Source organism: Triturus cristatus, chromosome 4_2 (genome assembly GCF_964204655.1).
Source record: "Triturus cristatus chromosome 4_2, aTriCri1.1, whole genome shotgun sequence".
Taxonomy (NCBI): Eukaryota; Metazoa; Chordata; class Amphibia; order Caudata; family Salamandridae; genus Triturus; species Triturus cristatus.
This window is the reverse complement of record NC_140586.1, coordinates 299,327,460-299,344,507: the sequence shown is the minus strand read 5'-3', so window position 1 is coordinate 299,344,507 and position 17,048 is coordinate 299,327,460. Positions and strand designations below refer to the sequence as shown.

Here is a 17,048-nt window from a genome sequence, read left to right as displayed (position 1 = left end):
AGCAGGGCATATCCCAGTTGGTTCAACATTTGGCAGGCTCTCTGAACGCCAGAGCAGATAAACTCGGCCGACGTTGCCTCACGGATCACGAATGGTAACTCCATCCGAAGGTGATACAAGTTCTCTTTCAGCAGTGGGGGGAGCCTTGGTTAGATATGGTTGCCACCGACGAGAAAGTGCAATGTCAACAGTTCTGCATGCTGGAGTTTCCAAGGCAGCTCTTGCTCTGAGACGCTTTTCGTCTCGAGTGGAGCTCAGGCCTCCTGTACGCCTTTTCCGCTTATACCACTCCTGGCCAGAGTTGTCAAGAAAATCAAGAACGACTGTCCGCAAGTCATTCTTGTTGCTCCAGACTGGGCAGGGAGAGTCTGGTATCCCGAACTGTTGAGCATGGCCATTGGTCCTCCAATCAGACTGCCCCTTTGGGAGGATCGTCTGTTTCAACAGTTGGGAAGGGTTCTCCACTCGATCCTGTCGACGCCCCGCCCTCTTACATGGAGATTGAGCAGCAACAGTTGACAACATTCGACCTGCCCCTGAAGTCTGCCATTTTATCTTGGCAGCCAGGCGTCCCTCCACCAAGACTGTATATGCCTGCCGTTGGGCAAAATTTGTAGCATGGTGTTCAGAAAGACACACTGATCCCCTTTCTCCCGTCCTTTCTGAGGTTCCCCTGTTCTTTCCTTCCCTTGCCAGCAGGGCTAGGCTCTGGGCACTGTTAAGGGATATCTTTCTGCAATCTTCCAAGCTCCTACTGTGCATAGGTTTTTGAAAGGTTTGCAACATATGTTATCTCCCACTCCTTTATTTATGCGCCAGTGGGACCTCGATCTTGTCCTCATTTTCATTTTGTGCCCTCCATTTGGGCCTCTGCACAATTGTCCACTCAGGCTCCTTACCATCAAAACGGCCTTTGTCGTGGCTGTAGCATCTGCCAGAAGGGTTAGTGAGCTTCAGGTCTTGTCATCCAAGCCTCCTTATCTTAACATCTACCCAGACAAACTGGTACTTAATACGAGAGCGTCCTTTCTTCCAAAAGTGGTTACTCCATTTCATGTAGGCCAAACCATCACTCTGCCTACTTTTTGTGCGCCGCCTCATGCCTCCAAGGAAGAGGAGTTACTTCACCATCTGGACCCAAAGAGAGTGTTGTCGTTCTACCTTGACCGCACGTAAGAGTTCCGGTTGGACGACCAACTCTTCGTGGTGTGTTTCAGAGCGAAGAAAGAACGGGCCATACAGAGGAGGACTATCTCTTGATGGATTGTTCTCTGTATCAAAATCTGCTACACACTGGCTAAGAAGCAACTCACTGAACGTTTGCGTGCCCATTCCACCAGAGCTAAAGCTGCAACCACTGAATTAGCTTGCAGAGTTGCGGTCCTGGACGTTTGCCAGGCAGCAACATGGGTTTCCCTGCACACATTTACCAAGCACTACTGCCTGAACAGTTAGGTCTGTAGGGATGGGCACTTTGCCCGTTTGGTCCTGCAGGACTTCCTCGTGTGACATTAGCCCGCAGACCTACCTCCGGGGAGGTATTGCTTGGGTATCTATTCTAAGGTAAGTAATCTGCGGCTAGAAGTCTCTATCAGATGAACAAGTTACTTACATTTGGTAACATCTTATCTGGTAGAGACTCTATCTAGCCGCAGATTCCCTACCGATCCACACATCCTTCCCGCTCTGCAAATGGGTTTCTAGGGACAGGGCTTACCCCTTTCAGGGCCCTAGCCTTCCACACCGGTGGTCAGTGTACTTCGTGGGCTTCGCTCTTCTGGGTGGAATGTTGCGAAAAGTAACTGACTTCAACACGCCCACGTAGGCACCTCAAATGTCATTTTCGGCATGGACGATACCAACAAAGCCACACGGAGCCGAACGTGCCAACTGCTGGTGCGCAGGGGTACTGCTCATGAAACGTTTTCCGGATCCAGTCTGACGCCTGGGGGTAATGATAACGTAAGAAATCTTCAGCTAGATAGTCTCTATCTAATAAGGCGTTACCGAAGGTAAGTAACTTGTTCTTTTATACTTTTACAGCAATTCAATCTATAATGTTCTGTCCTTACATATGTGATGCTGGGAGTAGACCCCCTGCTTCAAATTTCCTCGCTTTTGATCCGGCAATCTCAATAAGAAGACACACATGCATTTCTCTGTGTTATAAAATAATGTTGTGGAGATCTTTTACGCTACTCTGAATGCTTCGCCTTTTGTACCTCACTACATTTTAATTTTAGTTAGTCCAGGAAAAATATATCAAAACCTGCCATGTTTGGTCTTCTACGATTGTAAAGCCACGAGTGTTGCAAGATCTGATTGTAATTCACTTTCAGTTGTAAATGTATACTAATTTGTTACAGTTGATGCCAGTGGAGAGTTGAGATACAGATTTTTACTCCATAAACTCGGAAAAATGTGAATAAAGCGATAACACCGATGTTAGTCGTTACTTGTGAATTTTACTGATAATGTAGAGTTTGTACTTGCTAAGCAGTACCACAGCAGTGTTATACAATGCGAGCTGCAAGATGCTGACACGCTCCTCCATTCCTCAGTTCACTGGTGATTTATAGTGCGTCACAACAGACTGTCAAAACACTTCAGGATGTGGCAGCTTGGATAATGTCCTCGCGAGCAGTCTTATACACTTCACATCAATACATAATAAGCAATCGCTGGAGAGGTATGCTGGAGTAAAAACCACGGTTTGAGGGTAGCATGCAATCCATTATGGTTAGTAGTAGCACAGATGGGGAGGGCGGAAACCACCAGTGAGGTCTGTGTTGGCCCAGTAGATGAGAGGTTCTGCACCATGGGATGCTCACTGATAGTCATAAATGTAAAATAATTCTCGCCAACATGTGTGGAACTCTGGAACACTTCTGCCATATGACTTTGTAAATATCTGTGTGTGTATATATGTATATATCAATGGAGGTGGACATTTTGGGGGGAAAACATTAAACATATCACCTTCATATAAAACTGCAGGTAGCATTTACCTATTTTTTTTTCTCACTGAAATAGTTATTTTAAAGAACCTATGTTGCAGCATCTAGTTGGAAATGTCGTCCATGGAAAATATGGAGCCTTAAACATCCCCATTACAGTAGAAACAAGCATTGCCATAGCCAATAGGTCTCGCCTTTGGGACCTTATAAGTGTTTAGCCATGCAACAGTTGCATAACTAAATACTTATAAGGTCCCAAAAGCGAGACCCATTGGCTATGCCGTGCAGCCGCGAAAGTGAAAGTGATTGCGTTCGCGATCACAATCACAATCGAACATCAAAGCGGCCGCGAAAGTGAAAGTATTCGGTAAAGCGCGTCGCCCGCGCACATGCACTGTAGCTACAGGCTGGCCTGGTAGCACTTTTGGAACCCTCTCAATAAGTCTCGCCAGACCAGCGCATGCGCTGGGTCAGGCGAGACCTAAAAATTCAAGTGAAGGGTGCCTGCCAGGTTAAGGGTATGTTAGGTCAAAGAAAAGGCTTTCTGTCCATTTAAGACGGCAACAGCTTTCAGCTCGCTCAGCACGCTTTGTAATGGCAGTTTACCTCACAGCCTCGTTTCTTTTTTCTGGCTTTTGCTGGCTCGATCCTAGAGCACTTTAAGGAGGCCCATCAAATAGGATTTTATCACTTCATTCAACATTTAGGACTGCAGAGGCAGCCCGGCATGGGTAGCTTCAGCCACACGCATCGCTAGGATTTTTGAATGAGAGCTGTCAAATTTCAATCAAGGCCAATCAGGGCATAAGTTGGGGGTACATGCGGGTACAGAGCATCCACCCACTATTTTCACAGGGTGGACTTTGTCCACCCTGCAAGAAGTGGGCCCCACTGAAATATGCTGGACTTGTTCCGGTGTAATTTTTAGACACCGGGACTCATTCAGCAGCACCTGCACGTTGTCCGCTTTTGTTTCTAGCATTGTCTTCTGTAACGCATCTTGCACATTGGTTTACACATTTATAGGATTTATTGTCAACATATAATGTGTACGTGTAATGTAAAGGGCTCGGACACCCTGCATTGGGATGAGTAACGCTATAAAAGAAATAAAACCAAATGGTAGTATTTAAATTGTTATTTGTGTAAATACTGGAACAGACCAACACATCTGACATTCTTACAGTGCATCCATATCTCTTTTGAAGTGGTAACAACAAGCTGTGCGCCGTTGTTTCCCCCTCCCCTGCATTCCCATCTAGGTGTGAGGCTCAGATAGGCGGCCTGATGGCCCCTTAAATTCGACCTTTGTTATGGGCCCAGCTGGAGTGTGAAATATGAAAGCCCCCTCCCCGCCACAAATATATGGCGCATGCTTAATGAGATGGCATGACCGATATGGGTCCTGGCACTGCATTGCCCAGAATCCTTTAACAGTACGTTGCCCATTGGTCCTCACAATATTAATGTGAAGTGGGCGCCATAAATTTGTGAAGGGAAAAACAATACCGCAGTGTTTATTAAAATCATACTTATTTTCCTTTGACTTGTTATTTTGAAAAGAAAACAATCAACTTCTGATGTGTGGTATTGTTAGACTCATGGTAGTCTGCTACACAAAATATGTTTGTATACTCTATACTGTGGTATAACAGTCGGGGAGGAGTGTAATCCATAGATTCAAAGTCACAGTTGGAGCCATGGTATTTAGTTGTTGCGACCCACTTCCCATTCATCCATCTCTGTTCATGTTTGAAGAGTTTTGTAGTTATGTCAGGGATGCTGGTGGCTACTTTTTCCAGTACTACCAAGAGAGATTTCTATCGTTATGATTAACCTCCAGGTAATGATGTGTCAGTTTTGTGTTCGATGTTCATTTATTCTTGCTTTTATCTTTCTGGTTGTCATGCCGACTAGAATAGGACACATGGACAAGTGATGAAGTATATTCCATTCTCGTTATTGCAGTTCGTCAGGGCCTCTAGTATCCATAGTTTTCCTGTTTTTATGCCCACTTCTACTGTTGGTGTTGTGAATGGACATGCCACGCAATTTCCACAGGGGAAATGACCTACAGGGGGTATTTGTTCCAGAGAGTTATCTGTGGCGGAGTTATAGTTTTCTTGGTTTTAATGTGTACAAGCATGTCCCATCGTCATGTGTCTTAGTTAGGCCCATGAAGGAACGCTGCCAATTTCCACCATTTTCACATTTCTTACATTGCCTTTCCCTTTTACACAATAACCTTTCACACACATTTACGTGTGCGACAATGCTGGATTAGTTTCTCTGAAACTGCCTCACTTACAGATTCCACTTTGCAAGACCATTATCGCGATTCCGCGAACACCATTTACAAGCCCTCGACACACATTGTGCAAATGTCATTTTATTTTTCATCCACGAGCTGGCACGGCTATCTGTAGACCATAACAATGCTGGCATGTGTAAGGACTCGCAAGGATACTTTACATTATAAATGAACAAGCATTTCCGGGTTTTGGCGGAGGAGTGCTTTGCTGTCATTGGTGAGGTCTCTACACGCTGAAGCTTCAGCCCAGCAGCTTGATATCGCTGCGAAGGGTGTCCAGCATGTGACCAAGATGGGGACTTGCATTCTTTCCCTTCAGGTAACCAGCGTTCGATCATCCATTACGGGGATTCTTGGCACAACACACACATACACGCTCTAGACACTTAGGTTAGGGACTGCATAGTAGGAGTACGCCAGATTTTTCTGTATTTTGCTATATGCCTACATATATACATTGGCTTAGCACGATGGGGGAACTTTTTTATTCTGTTCACTGTCCTAGTACTTCTAATAACTTGTGTCTGCTTCTGTCAGTTGATCATTGCAGCACATATATTTTATACAAGAATCACGTTGGTTCAATAAACATTGAAAACGTACCACTGTGTATTTCTCTGAGAATAAAAGAGCACGCGTGTCTTAGCAAAACGGTTCTAGATCGGTTACCACAATTCCTGGAGGATCAGTGTTGTCATGTTCAGTGGTTGGCAGAACTATTTGGTACCCGCCTAGGTTTAGGGGTACTCATGGTGGCACTGTGAACTAGCGGGCCTTTAGGACAACATATCCTGTGGGGGTACATAGAATAAGTCTGGCACCAGCCCAACTGTTACGCCGGCCATAAATGCGCAGTTCCTACCATAGAGTGGAAACTACATAACACCGTAGGCGTGTGTTGCGCTTAAACGCAAAAAGTGGAAGGGGACATTTTTTCGTTCCACTATTAAGTATTCTCCAGTGCTTCTTCACAATGGTCTGTACTCTGTTGAAAAAAGGGGTGTATGTGGGTCACACATGCATTCCTGTCAGTTTCAGGTTTCTGATTAGTTTCCAACAAGGCCTCTCTGTTATTGTTCTTAGCTCTTTTTCTTGCCTTTATCACTGTTTTCTTTGGGTAGTGTTGTGCAATTAGCTTTCTCTATAAGATGTGGGTCTGTGTTTCAGATATGTTTCCAGGGAGGAGCAATTACATCTCTATCTTAAAAACTGTCCCACTGGGAGGTTATCGCGTAGGGCACTTGGGTGAAAGCTGTCGTACAACAGCATGATGTTCTTATCCGTGACCTTGCTGTGTACCTTGATCTCTATGCCATTCTCTCCCATTGTGATTACCAAATCCAGGAATACTACTTCCTTCCTACATATCTCATAGGTGAACTTTAGGTGTCTGTCCCTAGAGTTAATCCAGTTCGCAGTCTGCCGCCAGTTGCTCACTTTCATGCCATATTATTAGCACATCATCAATAAAACAAGCCAAAACTTGATGTTATCTCTGTATGGGTTCTCCGGGAATGAAAATGTGGTCATCCTTGAACTGGTGCATATAGAGGCAGGCCACACTTGGGGCAAAGGTACTGCCTGTCGATGTCCACTTTATTTGCTGATATGACATGTCCTGAAACTCAAAAAAGTTCTCAGTGAGTGCCAGCTCAGCGCATTCCATTACAACATTATTTGTGGTCATGAAGTCCCATTCTGTATGCTCCAGAATGACTTTGACAACTTCCAGGGTGCGTCTTTGTGGAATGCTAGTATAGAGAGCTTCTTTATCCGTAGTGTTGATCATATCATCAGGTATCCTAATCTCCAGCTACCTCAATAGGTAGAGGACGTCCTTGGTGTCACTGAGGTATGACAGCGATTTCTGAAAAATAGGCTTCAAAACCCAGTCACAAAATTGTGACAATGGTACTAATAACGAGCCAATTCCCAAGACAATTGGTCTCCTAGGATGTGGTAACCTCTGCTTATGTGTTTTTGACAGGGTGTAGAATCTCGGGATTCTGGGTTTTTCTGCCACAAGAAAAATCTGCCTCCTGTTTTGTGATCCAATCATGGGTGTGTACCTCCTCAGCCATTGTTTTTATCCTTTTGTTTAGCCTTGGGGTGGGGTCCTCGTCTAGTATTTCAAGTTATCTCTGTCTGAGAGAAGGCAATGGCATTCTGTATCGTACATGGCGTTGTCCATGACTACTATTGCCCCTCCCTTATAAGCCGGTTTTATAACTAATCCGTTATTGTTCTTCAGTGACTCCAGTGCTCGAGATTCGTTCTTAGTAAGATTGTGAAACGTGGTGTTTGCCTTGCAACCAATTACATCAATGTCTTTGAGGACAGCCTGTTAAAAGGCAAGCACTTCACAAGGTAGAGATTGTTCTGTGGGTTGGAAAGTAGATTTTCTCCTTAGTCGTGTGTTACGATCTTCCTCTACAGTGTTATCTTGTTCTCCCAAAAACACCTGTAGTTTGATCCATAGAGTAAACAGATCGCTCCTTTGTATGGGAACAAAGCTCAGTCCTTTCGACAGAGCCAATTGTTGATCTGCTGTAAGGTTTGTTGCGCTCAGGTTCACTACGATGGAGTTTCAGGTTCACTACGATGGAGTTTCCCTGTTCGTAGATGGGGTGGGATCTCTCACCTTGCTCCTCGTGATCACCTGCACTAGCTGTTGGACCTCCCATTGGACTCTACGTGCCTGTCTGTGAGGTTTTTGTTTGCCTCTGTATAAAAAAGGAGAATGTCCTTGGAGAAAAGGGAATGCCTGTTGCTTTGGTGGGTAAGGTTGAGGCCAGAAACCATAGGGCATCATGTGTGGATTGTTGGTTGCTTCTGGGTTGAATGGTCTAGGGTTGCCCCTACGGTACTCTTCATCACTAGTGCTGCTGCTGCTCTCGTCTGCTGAGCTAAAGGTCCAGTTAAGAGGAGTGGGTCTAAATTTAGGATGACGTCTTTGGAATTAAGTAGTGTGTGGAAATCAATCTACACGTTCACTAAACATTATTGTTTGGATAAAAACACTAGAGTTGACCCTATAGTAGGGCAAACAGTTTTAAAAACATAAGTGCTTGATTCTGTGCTTATGATTAATAAAGTTGTTTTAGCTAGATCTGTTAGATGTTGGCATTCACTTCGAGGGGTAAGCTTGCTTCTCTATTCTACGTTTATGTCAGCGAGAAGCCTATGACTGCAGAAGAAAACGTTACACACTGTAATCCTGGTTCTGCACTGTATGAATCCCCACTGAAGTCCTAAACAACCCTCGCTCCCCGTCAAATTTCTGTGTTTTCTATTCGAGATCTATTTTCTACTTGATGCCAAACCTTTTGAAAGAACTGAGGCTGTGAGGCAAACTGCCAGTACAAGATATGTTGGAATCTGAATGCTGCTAACTTTTTAAAGGAACTGTAAGCATTTTTTGTCATAATGCACTCCTAGACCTGGTAGGCGACTTTTACTTTCATTTTGCCAACTGCAATGGAGAAGTAAATTGAGGATTAGCTACAGTGGTATATTTGTAGGTTTGTGGGCGCCAATAAGAAGAATGACACTAATTGATTAGTTGGAATAGCAATATCTGGGTGACGGTGCTTGCAGGGTGTGGAGAACCACTAACCTCCTCGAAATTAAATCTTTGTGACCAGGGCCAACAAATACATTCAAAAATTTTTACAGATCCCCAGCACTCGTCCGAACAATAACTTTTAAATCAGAAAAAGTACAGAAATAAGCACAGAGTATCTTGAACATAAGTAATGTTTCTTGTTCTTTGTTTCCTGTGTGTCTCAAGGCCGAAAGATCTCTTAGGACAGTGGCAGCCGACACGTGTTTCGTCGCACCAGGGTAATATCCCGCGACTTTTTCAAGGCTCTGTCTTTTTAATAAAGGCTTATAGATCGTGGTTTTAATTCCGTCCCACGGGGGATTAAAATCATCTCAATCCTAGCCGTATGATGTTCAAAGGTCCGGATGCGGAACAATATCACAAATAGCGGATCTTGTGTGTGTGGTGATGGTGTCGTAGAAACACGGACAGTCTATGTCTCTGAAACCGAGTACAGTATTGTAATCCCCCGTGGGACGGAATTAAAACCACGATCTATAAGCCTTTATTAAAAAGACAGAGCCTTGAAAAAGTCGCGGGATATTACCCTGATGTGACGAAACACGTGTCGGCTGCCACTGTCCTAAGAGATCTTTCAGCCTTGAGACACACAGGAAATAAAGAACAAGAAACATTACTTATGTTCAAGATACTCTGTGCTTATTTCTGTACTTTTTCTGATTTAAAAGTTATTGTTCGGACGAGTGCTGGGGATCTGTAAAAAAATGCAATAAGAAGTATATGGCTCCATAGTTTTTAGGGGCTACGTTTTTCACTTGGGTGCTGCAAAGTTGGTTCTGTAAAATAATGATCTCAGAGAAAGAAAAAAAATGAGTAAATAAAAACTGCAATTTTATATGGAGTTGACATGCTTATTAGTCACACAGAGCGTTTTAAAGTGCATTCTCTTCTCACTTAGTAGGCTGGTGTGTGTCAGAAAGGCTAGATTGGCTTTGCTACACATCCTAAGTCCACTATGAACCCCAAACATGAACATATTCATGGTATGCACTTTTGTGTGATTCCTCCTGCTGTAGCCCATGTCCCCCTTTGCCCACTAGTGATCAGTGTCTCCTGTGATATTCTAATGCCAGTTTCTCTCTAATAGATGACAGCAGAACGGGGAACCAGCTGGATGAATTCCAGGAGTGCCTGTCCAAGTTTACACGTTACAACTCAGTCCGGCCCTTGGCCACTTTATCGTATGCTAGTGACCTCTACAACGGCTCAAGCATTGTATCCAGGTAAGGTGGAGCAGACAGACTGGCACTGACCATGTGAGGGAGTTGTGAGAGATGGAAGACACTATGGTTTGCTGCTGTTTTTAATATGGTATATAATGGGAAAATGCTACTTTCACAAAGCTTTCCTATCCAACCTGCTACTCTTGATTTTGACAGAAGATAGGCTTGCAAACGAATCTGTTCTTCACATTCTTTGTCACTGTTCACTCATAGGCTCTGCGTGATCTCCGGGTTTTACCCCTGCTTTCTCCTTAGTAGTTTACTACTTGTTTTATCCTTTTTATTGTGCATCTTTTGTAAATATGAAGTGCTTTGCTAGAAGTCAGGTGCATGAATGTAAATAGGACCATTTTATGAAGTGGGGTGTTGGGGGTCTTGCATAGCTTCCAGAGCACCACCCCATCTACAGATTCTAATAGTATGGCTGGAGCTTGATTAGTAATGGTGGCCTGACTGGACCATCTGGACCCGGAAGTGAAAAGCTCTGTAGACTTTGCCCATAACCTTGGCCCCACCCAGCCCTTTGAAACCTCCAGTCCTCCATGCGTGAAACTCTAACCCTTCGCCAATCCTTTCAGATATTCAGATCTTTAAGTGAAAGGCCCTGAATCCCTGTGCTGATACTTTTAGCCACCAGACTCTCAGGTGAGGAGTTGGTTCCCTGCTCACATGCCAGTGCCATGGGAGGTACAAACTCCTGGTTCCAGGCTCTATGTATGCGACATTTCCACTCTTGATCCCCACAGCATGCCTCCCCATAGATGGACATGCTTTGCATGCTTCTGCTGTATGGTTGTTGAGGGGCGTCTTCCCGTCTCCAAGGACTAAGGTAACTCTAAGTCTACTGAAAATCCTGGTAAGATACTCTGCTTGGATCAGACACTACTGCAAACACACTCAATGCCGCCTCCTTCGGCAAACTCTCAGGGAGGTAACAAGAGTGAGCAGGAATGGATGAGGGGAGGAGGGAAAAATCCAGAGCTTTGCAGTAAATGTAATGTGGATGCAGTATTATAAATCTGTTAAAATGTGGCACGTTTATGCAAATTAAAAGATTTAATAGCGTAGTAAAATGTTATCTGTTAAGCCTCACGTTAAGTTGCGTTCAGCACAAATGATGCCGGCGATCAGGCTCTTCTTTAGGTTTGCAAGGGATACTGGGGACATGAATCTGTGGAGATAGATCACAAAGCTGCTGACACAGCAGCGGTGTGGTGTCTGCTCTGCCCAGAAAGAGTCAGAACATCCTGTTTAGCACTTAAGCAAAGACATGCTGAACTCCTTGAATGCACATCTGTGGGTTGGGTGTCCTTGGGCAATGGGGAGATCAGGCCGCACTCCAGCTCCGCAGGCTCAGGGTGCTGTTTGGGGTGGTGGCGGACAATGGGGTGTCTTCTTTGACACGAGGCATGTACATTGATGATTGTCCGCTGAAACAATCAGATTTGAGGCTGTAACCTTTCTTGGGAGGGTTCATTTCGTATGCTCATTCTTTCTTTGATCTTCCTCGGATACAAAAAATGGCTCCTCAACCTTTTTTCCATGTCCCATGTGTCAGGGTCTGCTTTGGATTGCTTTTATTGCCACTGGGCTTTTGAGGAAGCGTGCAGAGGACTTTCAGTACAAACCATAGCAGATATGCTGTTTTCCCTCCGGTTCTCGATGTTTTTTCGGGTGTCAACAACAATCGCAGGTGGATTTGAATGTTTATTATTTTTGTATATTGATAGCTTTGACAATTTCAACTTTCCCTGGCGCATGGCATGCTCCCAGTTTTCTTTTTCTGGGGTCATCAATGGTTCTTATTGACAGATACCTTAGAAATGTGTAACCTTTAGCTACTTGGACACTGTTGTGTGTCTGGGTTCTTCTGCTTATAGAAAAACCAGACAAAGACAGCTGAACCTGACACAGGGACTTTGGGCGCTTTACTCCATGTTGTTTAATCGAGGTCCCGAGCTTGGCAGCGCATTAGTGGCGGCTGAAGCCAAATTCTTTGTTAAAGAGTTTATGGGCTTTGAAGAGGATCCATTTTTTGATTCCAAGCTGCATGGTCTCAAACTGCTAGTCCTAGTTTTACGTGGAGTTCACCATCTGCAGAACAAAAGCTCTCCTAAGCGTAGATGTAGACACCAAGAGTAGGCCAACACCAGACATAGAGCACAAAGCTTGTAGATGCTGATGGACAGACTGTATTCCATAGACGTTTTCTGCTTTGAAAGGAAATAGAACAATGCCCAGCGCCTTGAGACCCTCACCGGTGAGTAGCGCGCTTTACCAACCCGTGATTGATTAATTGATTGAACGTTTAAAACCTAATGTGTTGTCGGTGCAGGCAGCAGACCAAAAGTCTTGATAATTTTCAGCACCAAAATTATTTTAGCATCATTGTTTTGCAATACGGCTACAAAATCAAATGAGAGCAATAAGTTGCCCGCCTGCACAAAGGTTTCCCAAGGCCAAATTCCCAGTCCTCAAACTCGAGCACGTGGTTTCTCGATCTTCTGTTCAGAAAAACCTTTGGGCCCTGAAATACTTCTGAAGGAAAATACTACTTCTTCGATATCAGCCACAGAGGCACTGATTACTTTTATACCAGGGAAGGTAATAGTTTGTTTTAAAGAGACTTTATAATTCGAGTCAATTTTGCTGGCACGTAGGGGCATTGGGGTCTGAGCAGAAAAAGCCCCTTGGAATCACCAATGTGTCATACAGTTACAAATATCTCCATGCAGTGTTCAAGGATAAAAAGCTGGGTTTTTCTGTAGACTATCATGCAAGAACTGAAGAGCTCACAGGGCAGAATCTCTAGAAGAAATGGGACCGCTCCAAATCCTATTCTTCCACTTGCGAATAGGATGACGTATTTTGAGCATGCTGCAAAAAGCAGCAGAAAAGTTTCACAGTGAAGTGGAAAAGAGATTTTTGAGTTTAGGCCAAGCATCGACAGCAGATATTGGGCACATGTTCGCTGTCTTTAAAAGTGGAAGACGAGCAAGAGGGATAAAGATAAAAGATCTTCTACAGGATCGTCGTCAAGGTAATTTGGAAAGCCTGAGAAACTACAGAGTGTGGCACATATTACTAAAGGCGTTTTCTGGACCATGAAGAAACCTGCGTTAGAGGAATCACAACATAACGGGTGTTAAGATGCCGCGCCTTACTTATGGTACCTGGCAGTTACCCAGCATTACAGCTTCATGGCTACATATGCCATTTGACAATTGTATTTTTATTAGAGGAAAGCTTGATGGCTTTGTTGGAGAGCAGATGGCATGCTCTACGGCAGCATTGACCATGAGAAGTCTGCTAAGGAGGGACAACCAATTCCTCCTTGGATTACACTTTCAGAGGGGTACAGGTTGTTAGGAATTGGGAAGATCTAGCAGTGGTTCTACGTATGTTGAGGAGTTCCGTCGAATGGTGGATCAGGCGTAATCTCTCACGAGGTCATTCAGCGATCCGCTGCTTCAAGTGACCACCAAAGCAGAGGCACGCCCAAAGAAGTTTGGGGCACAGATGTAAAGGCTAACTGCACAAGGTGCATAGATTGTGGCAGAAGGTCACTTCTGCATAGATGGAGATAAGGGTAATGGCTGTGTTCCTGAAGTCGTTCTCAGACAAGAACTCTCTAGTCAATATCAATACAAATTAGAGTGCTTCACAGTCTGAAATGGGGTTAAGGAATATGCTAAATGTACCTGTTGCAAGAATTACGCACACAATAGCAGCATGCACAGCACCAAAGGGTTATCTGGTAGCACATGTCCCACTAGTGGAATAATATGTGGCAAACTCGTCAAATTGCAACATTACTGAAGTACATGATGAGGAACTAGACCTAGACACTTTACAAATCTTTTCAAACTGGGGGTCATCAAATATGAGTTTATTTTAAATAACGGACAAAATGTAAACCTATGCATGTGGGTATGCATCTGCTAAAGAGATCACTGCGGAATGCTTTGGCTTAAGTTGGTTTAAACCATTTGCATAGACTTTTCGAACTATTTCTCTCATAAATAAGTTCAAGATACAGAAATCCAGTATTATCGCGCCGGTCAATTTGACGGGCACAGCAAGTAGTTAGTACAAATAATGGAGGAGGGTGTTGCCGAGCAAGAGAAAATGTGTGTTAACCACCAACTGCCCTGTGACAGTGGGCACCGTTACCATATCAATCTGAGGTCGAGTAGTTAGGAGCACTGCCCATGGGGCCCTAGTGTGGGATTTGGAGGCCCTCCTTTTATTTCCATGTACTACCTCATCTGAATTAAAAAGGGGCCTCTTAATGAGGCTCCGTGACAATTGGTGCCTCAGTCAGCCTTACAGATGCAAGCCAGTATTGAAAGATCTGGGAGGCCAACCATTATACACGGCCATCCACTGAAGTAGAAGTGCTTCGTGTTATGACAAGACAGTGAGTGGGAGCAGATCATGTGGGCTTTGTTGGTGATGAATGGCTTCGTATCCATGGATGAGTGAATTGGAATCAGTCGCAATAGACCATCCAATCTTTCAGATACACAGAGATCTGATATTGCTGCGCTTGTATCTAGATTCATACTGGTAAGGTTCATCCATTCATGTTTATCAAAGCATTAACTTCTTCAAAGGTCCACAAACTAGAGTAGAAACAAGTCTGTTCTCTGGATGTCCACAGTTGGCCATCTGTTTCAGAGATGGATCCAGGGGGGTTTAGGAAATCAAAAATACTGCCTGTCCACTGGTTTAATAGCCAACAATGTGTTTCACCCTTTTCGTTCCTCACTTACCAGGCATTACTGTACTGAGAGACATAACACCGGAAACGAAGGTGATGCGAGCCGGACATGAATAGGAGTTTGTACTGTGTGTAGTTTAGTAAATTTTTATACTTTTAAGTCCTTGTAGACTCACTGACGACGTACCCTACATGCTCCAGGAGCATGAAAAATGCGTTTGTTTCCAATATTCATGGCGTCACACGATGTAAATACACTCTCAAGACGGCACAGCCCCTGGGGCATTGTGGAGCGCGTGTCTGGCCTTGTTACAGACACACGGGCTCTCAATTCCAATTGTCAAAATTAAGCCAGATGCACTTTTCCCACCAACCACTAGATGGCAGACGTTTCCAAGCATATGTCTATGATCGCTCCAGACTGCAAATCCATGGTTACAGCTATGCAACTCTTCATGACTGAGGTGTGGGGGCTCCTTCATTGAATCTTGTAGGGTAGCAGCAGTACTAAGAATTCGGGCCTACGGTGTCTAAAAAGTGAGTAAACCGGATTTGACTGGCTACTTCTAATAGTGGTGTTGCAGTAGTGACCGCATCCGACAGGACTGCATTAGTGGCCACATCATGCAAGATTACCAGCAGCGATCGTCTCAGTGCCCAGGGTTACCTGCAGTAATGTGAAAAGGCTTTATCAATTTGAAAAACTCTACATGGTTAATGCATAACAGACATGACTACAAAGCCTCTTCAACCAAGGTAGTAATACTAGTAATAAATCTCCCCAGTGTCTTTTGATTTATCATTCAGATTACAGATTGAACAATATTTTCGAAAGCCAACAATTTTCTCCAAACATCAGGTTATTAGTTCTGATAAAGCATGCTATTCAATTATGGGAAGCATATATGGATTCAACCAAGCAAAAGCATCTAATTCAGCAGGCCGAGCTGCACACAGGAGAGCATCTCGTAGGAAGCTGGAGCGCTACCAGTAGCTCACGAGCTACTCGTTGGAGAAGCCTGATCTAACCTGTTAATTTACAGCACCTGAGAATTAGGAACAGGGCTAGAGAAAATAAGCTGATTGACATGAGAATCAGACACCCCTCTTGAAAGATAAGCAGGCGAGCTCAAAGATAACCCTTCAAGTTTTTTGTTGTTGTGGGGGTGCGCTGCCACATGTGGGGACATATCTTCCATACCTGGTGCTTCAAACCTTCCTAGTGGTGAAAGAACCTTGCTAATGGGACAAAACCGCCTTTTTTCCCTTGGCTGGATCAGCCTGGGTGCCTGCTCCAGGATCAGTCTGTGTGCCTCGTGATCAGCCTGGGTGCCGCGGGATCAGCCTGGGTGCCGCGGGATCAGCCTGGGTGCCGCGGGATCAGCCTGTGTACCGCGGGATCGGCCTGGGTGCTGCAAGTTCAGCCTGGGTGCCGCAGGTTCAGCCTGGGTGCCTGTTCCAGGTTCAGCCTAGGTGCCTGCTCCAGGTTCAGCCTAGGTGCCTGCTCCAGGATCAGCCTGGGTGCCTGCCGCGGGATCAGCCTTGGTGCCTGCCGTGGGATCAGCCTTGGTGCCTGCCGTGGGATCAGCCTTGGTGCCTGCCGTGGGATCAGCCTTGGTGCCTGCTCCAGGATCAGCCTTGGTGCCTGCTCCAGGATCAGCCTTGGTGCCTGCTCCAGGATCAGCCTGGGTGCCTGCTCCAGGATCAGCCTGGGTGCCTGCTCCAGGATCATCCTGGGTGCCTGCTCCAGGATCAGCCTGGGTGCCTGCTGCGAGATCAGCCTTGGTGACGGCTCTGGGATCAGCCTGGGTGCCTGCTGTGGGATCAATCTGGGTGCCTGCTGCGGGATCAGTCTGGGTGCCTCGGGATCAGCCTGGAGGCCTGCCGCGGGATCAGCCTGGAGGCCTGCCGCGGGATCAGCCTGGAGGCCTGCCGCGAGATCAGCCTGGGTGTCTGCCACGGGATCAGTCTGGGTGCCTGCCGCGGGATCAGCCTGGGGGCCTGCCACGGGATCAGTCTGGGTGCCAGCCACGGGATCAGTCTGGGTGCCTCGGGATCAGCCTGGGGGCCTGCCACGAGATCAGCCTGGGGGCCTGCCACGGGATCAGCCTGGGTGCCTGCCACGGGATCAGCCTGGGGGCCTGCCACGGGATCAACCTGGGTGCCTGCCACGGGATCAGTCTGAGTGCCTGCCACGGGATCAGTCTGA

At 45.5% G+C, this 17,048-nt stretch overlaps 1 protein-coding gene across 2 annotated transcripts in view; it reads left to right on the top strand.

The window, feature by feature from the left end:
* The window catches only part of COP1 (COP1 E3 ubiquitin ligase), a 689,508-nt gene that overhangs the window by 233,391 nt on the left and 439,069 nt on the right, over positions 1-17,048 (top strand). For both annotated transcript variants that reach the window (XM_085601600.1, XM_085601601.1), the window contains exon 11: positions 9,981-10,116. In XM_085601600.1, coding sequence (XP_085457726.1) covers positions 9,981-10,116 — 136 coding nt within the window. The remainder of the gene's footprint in view (positions 1-9,980; positions 10,117-17,048) is intronic.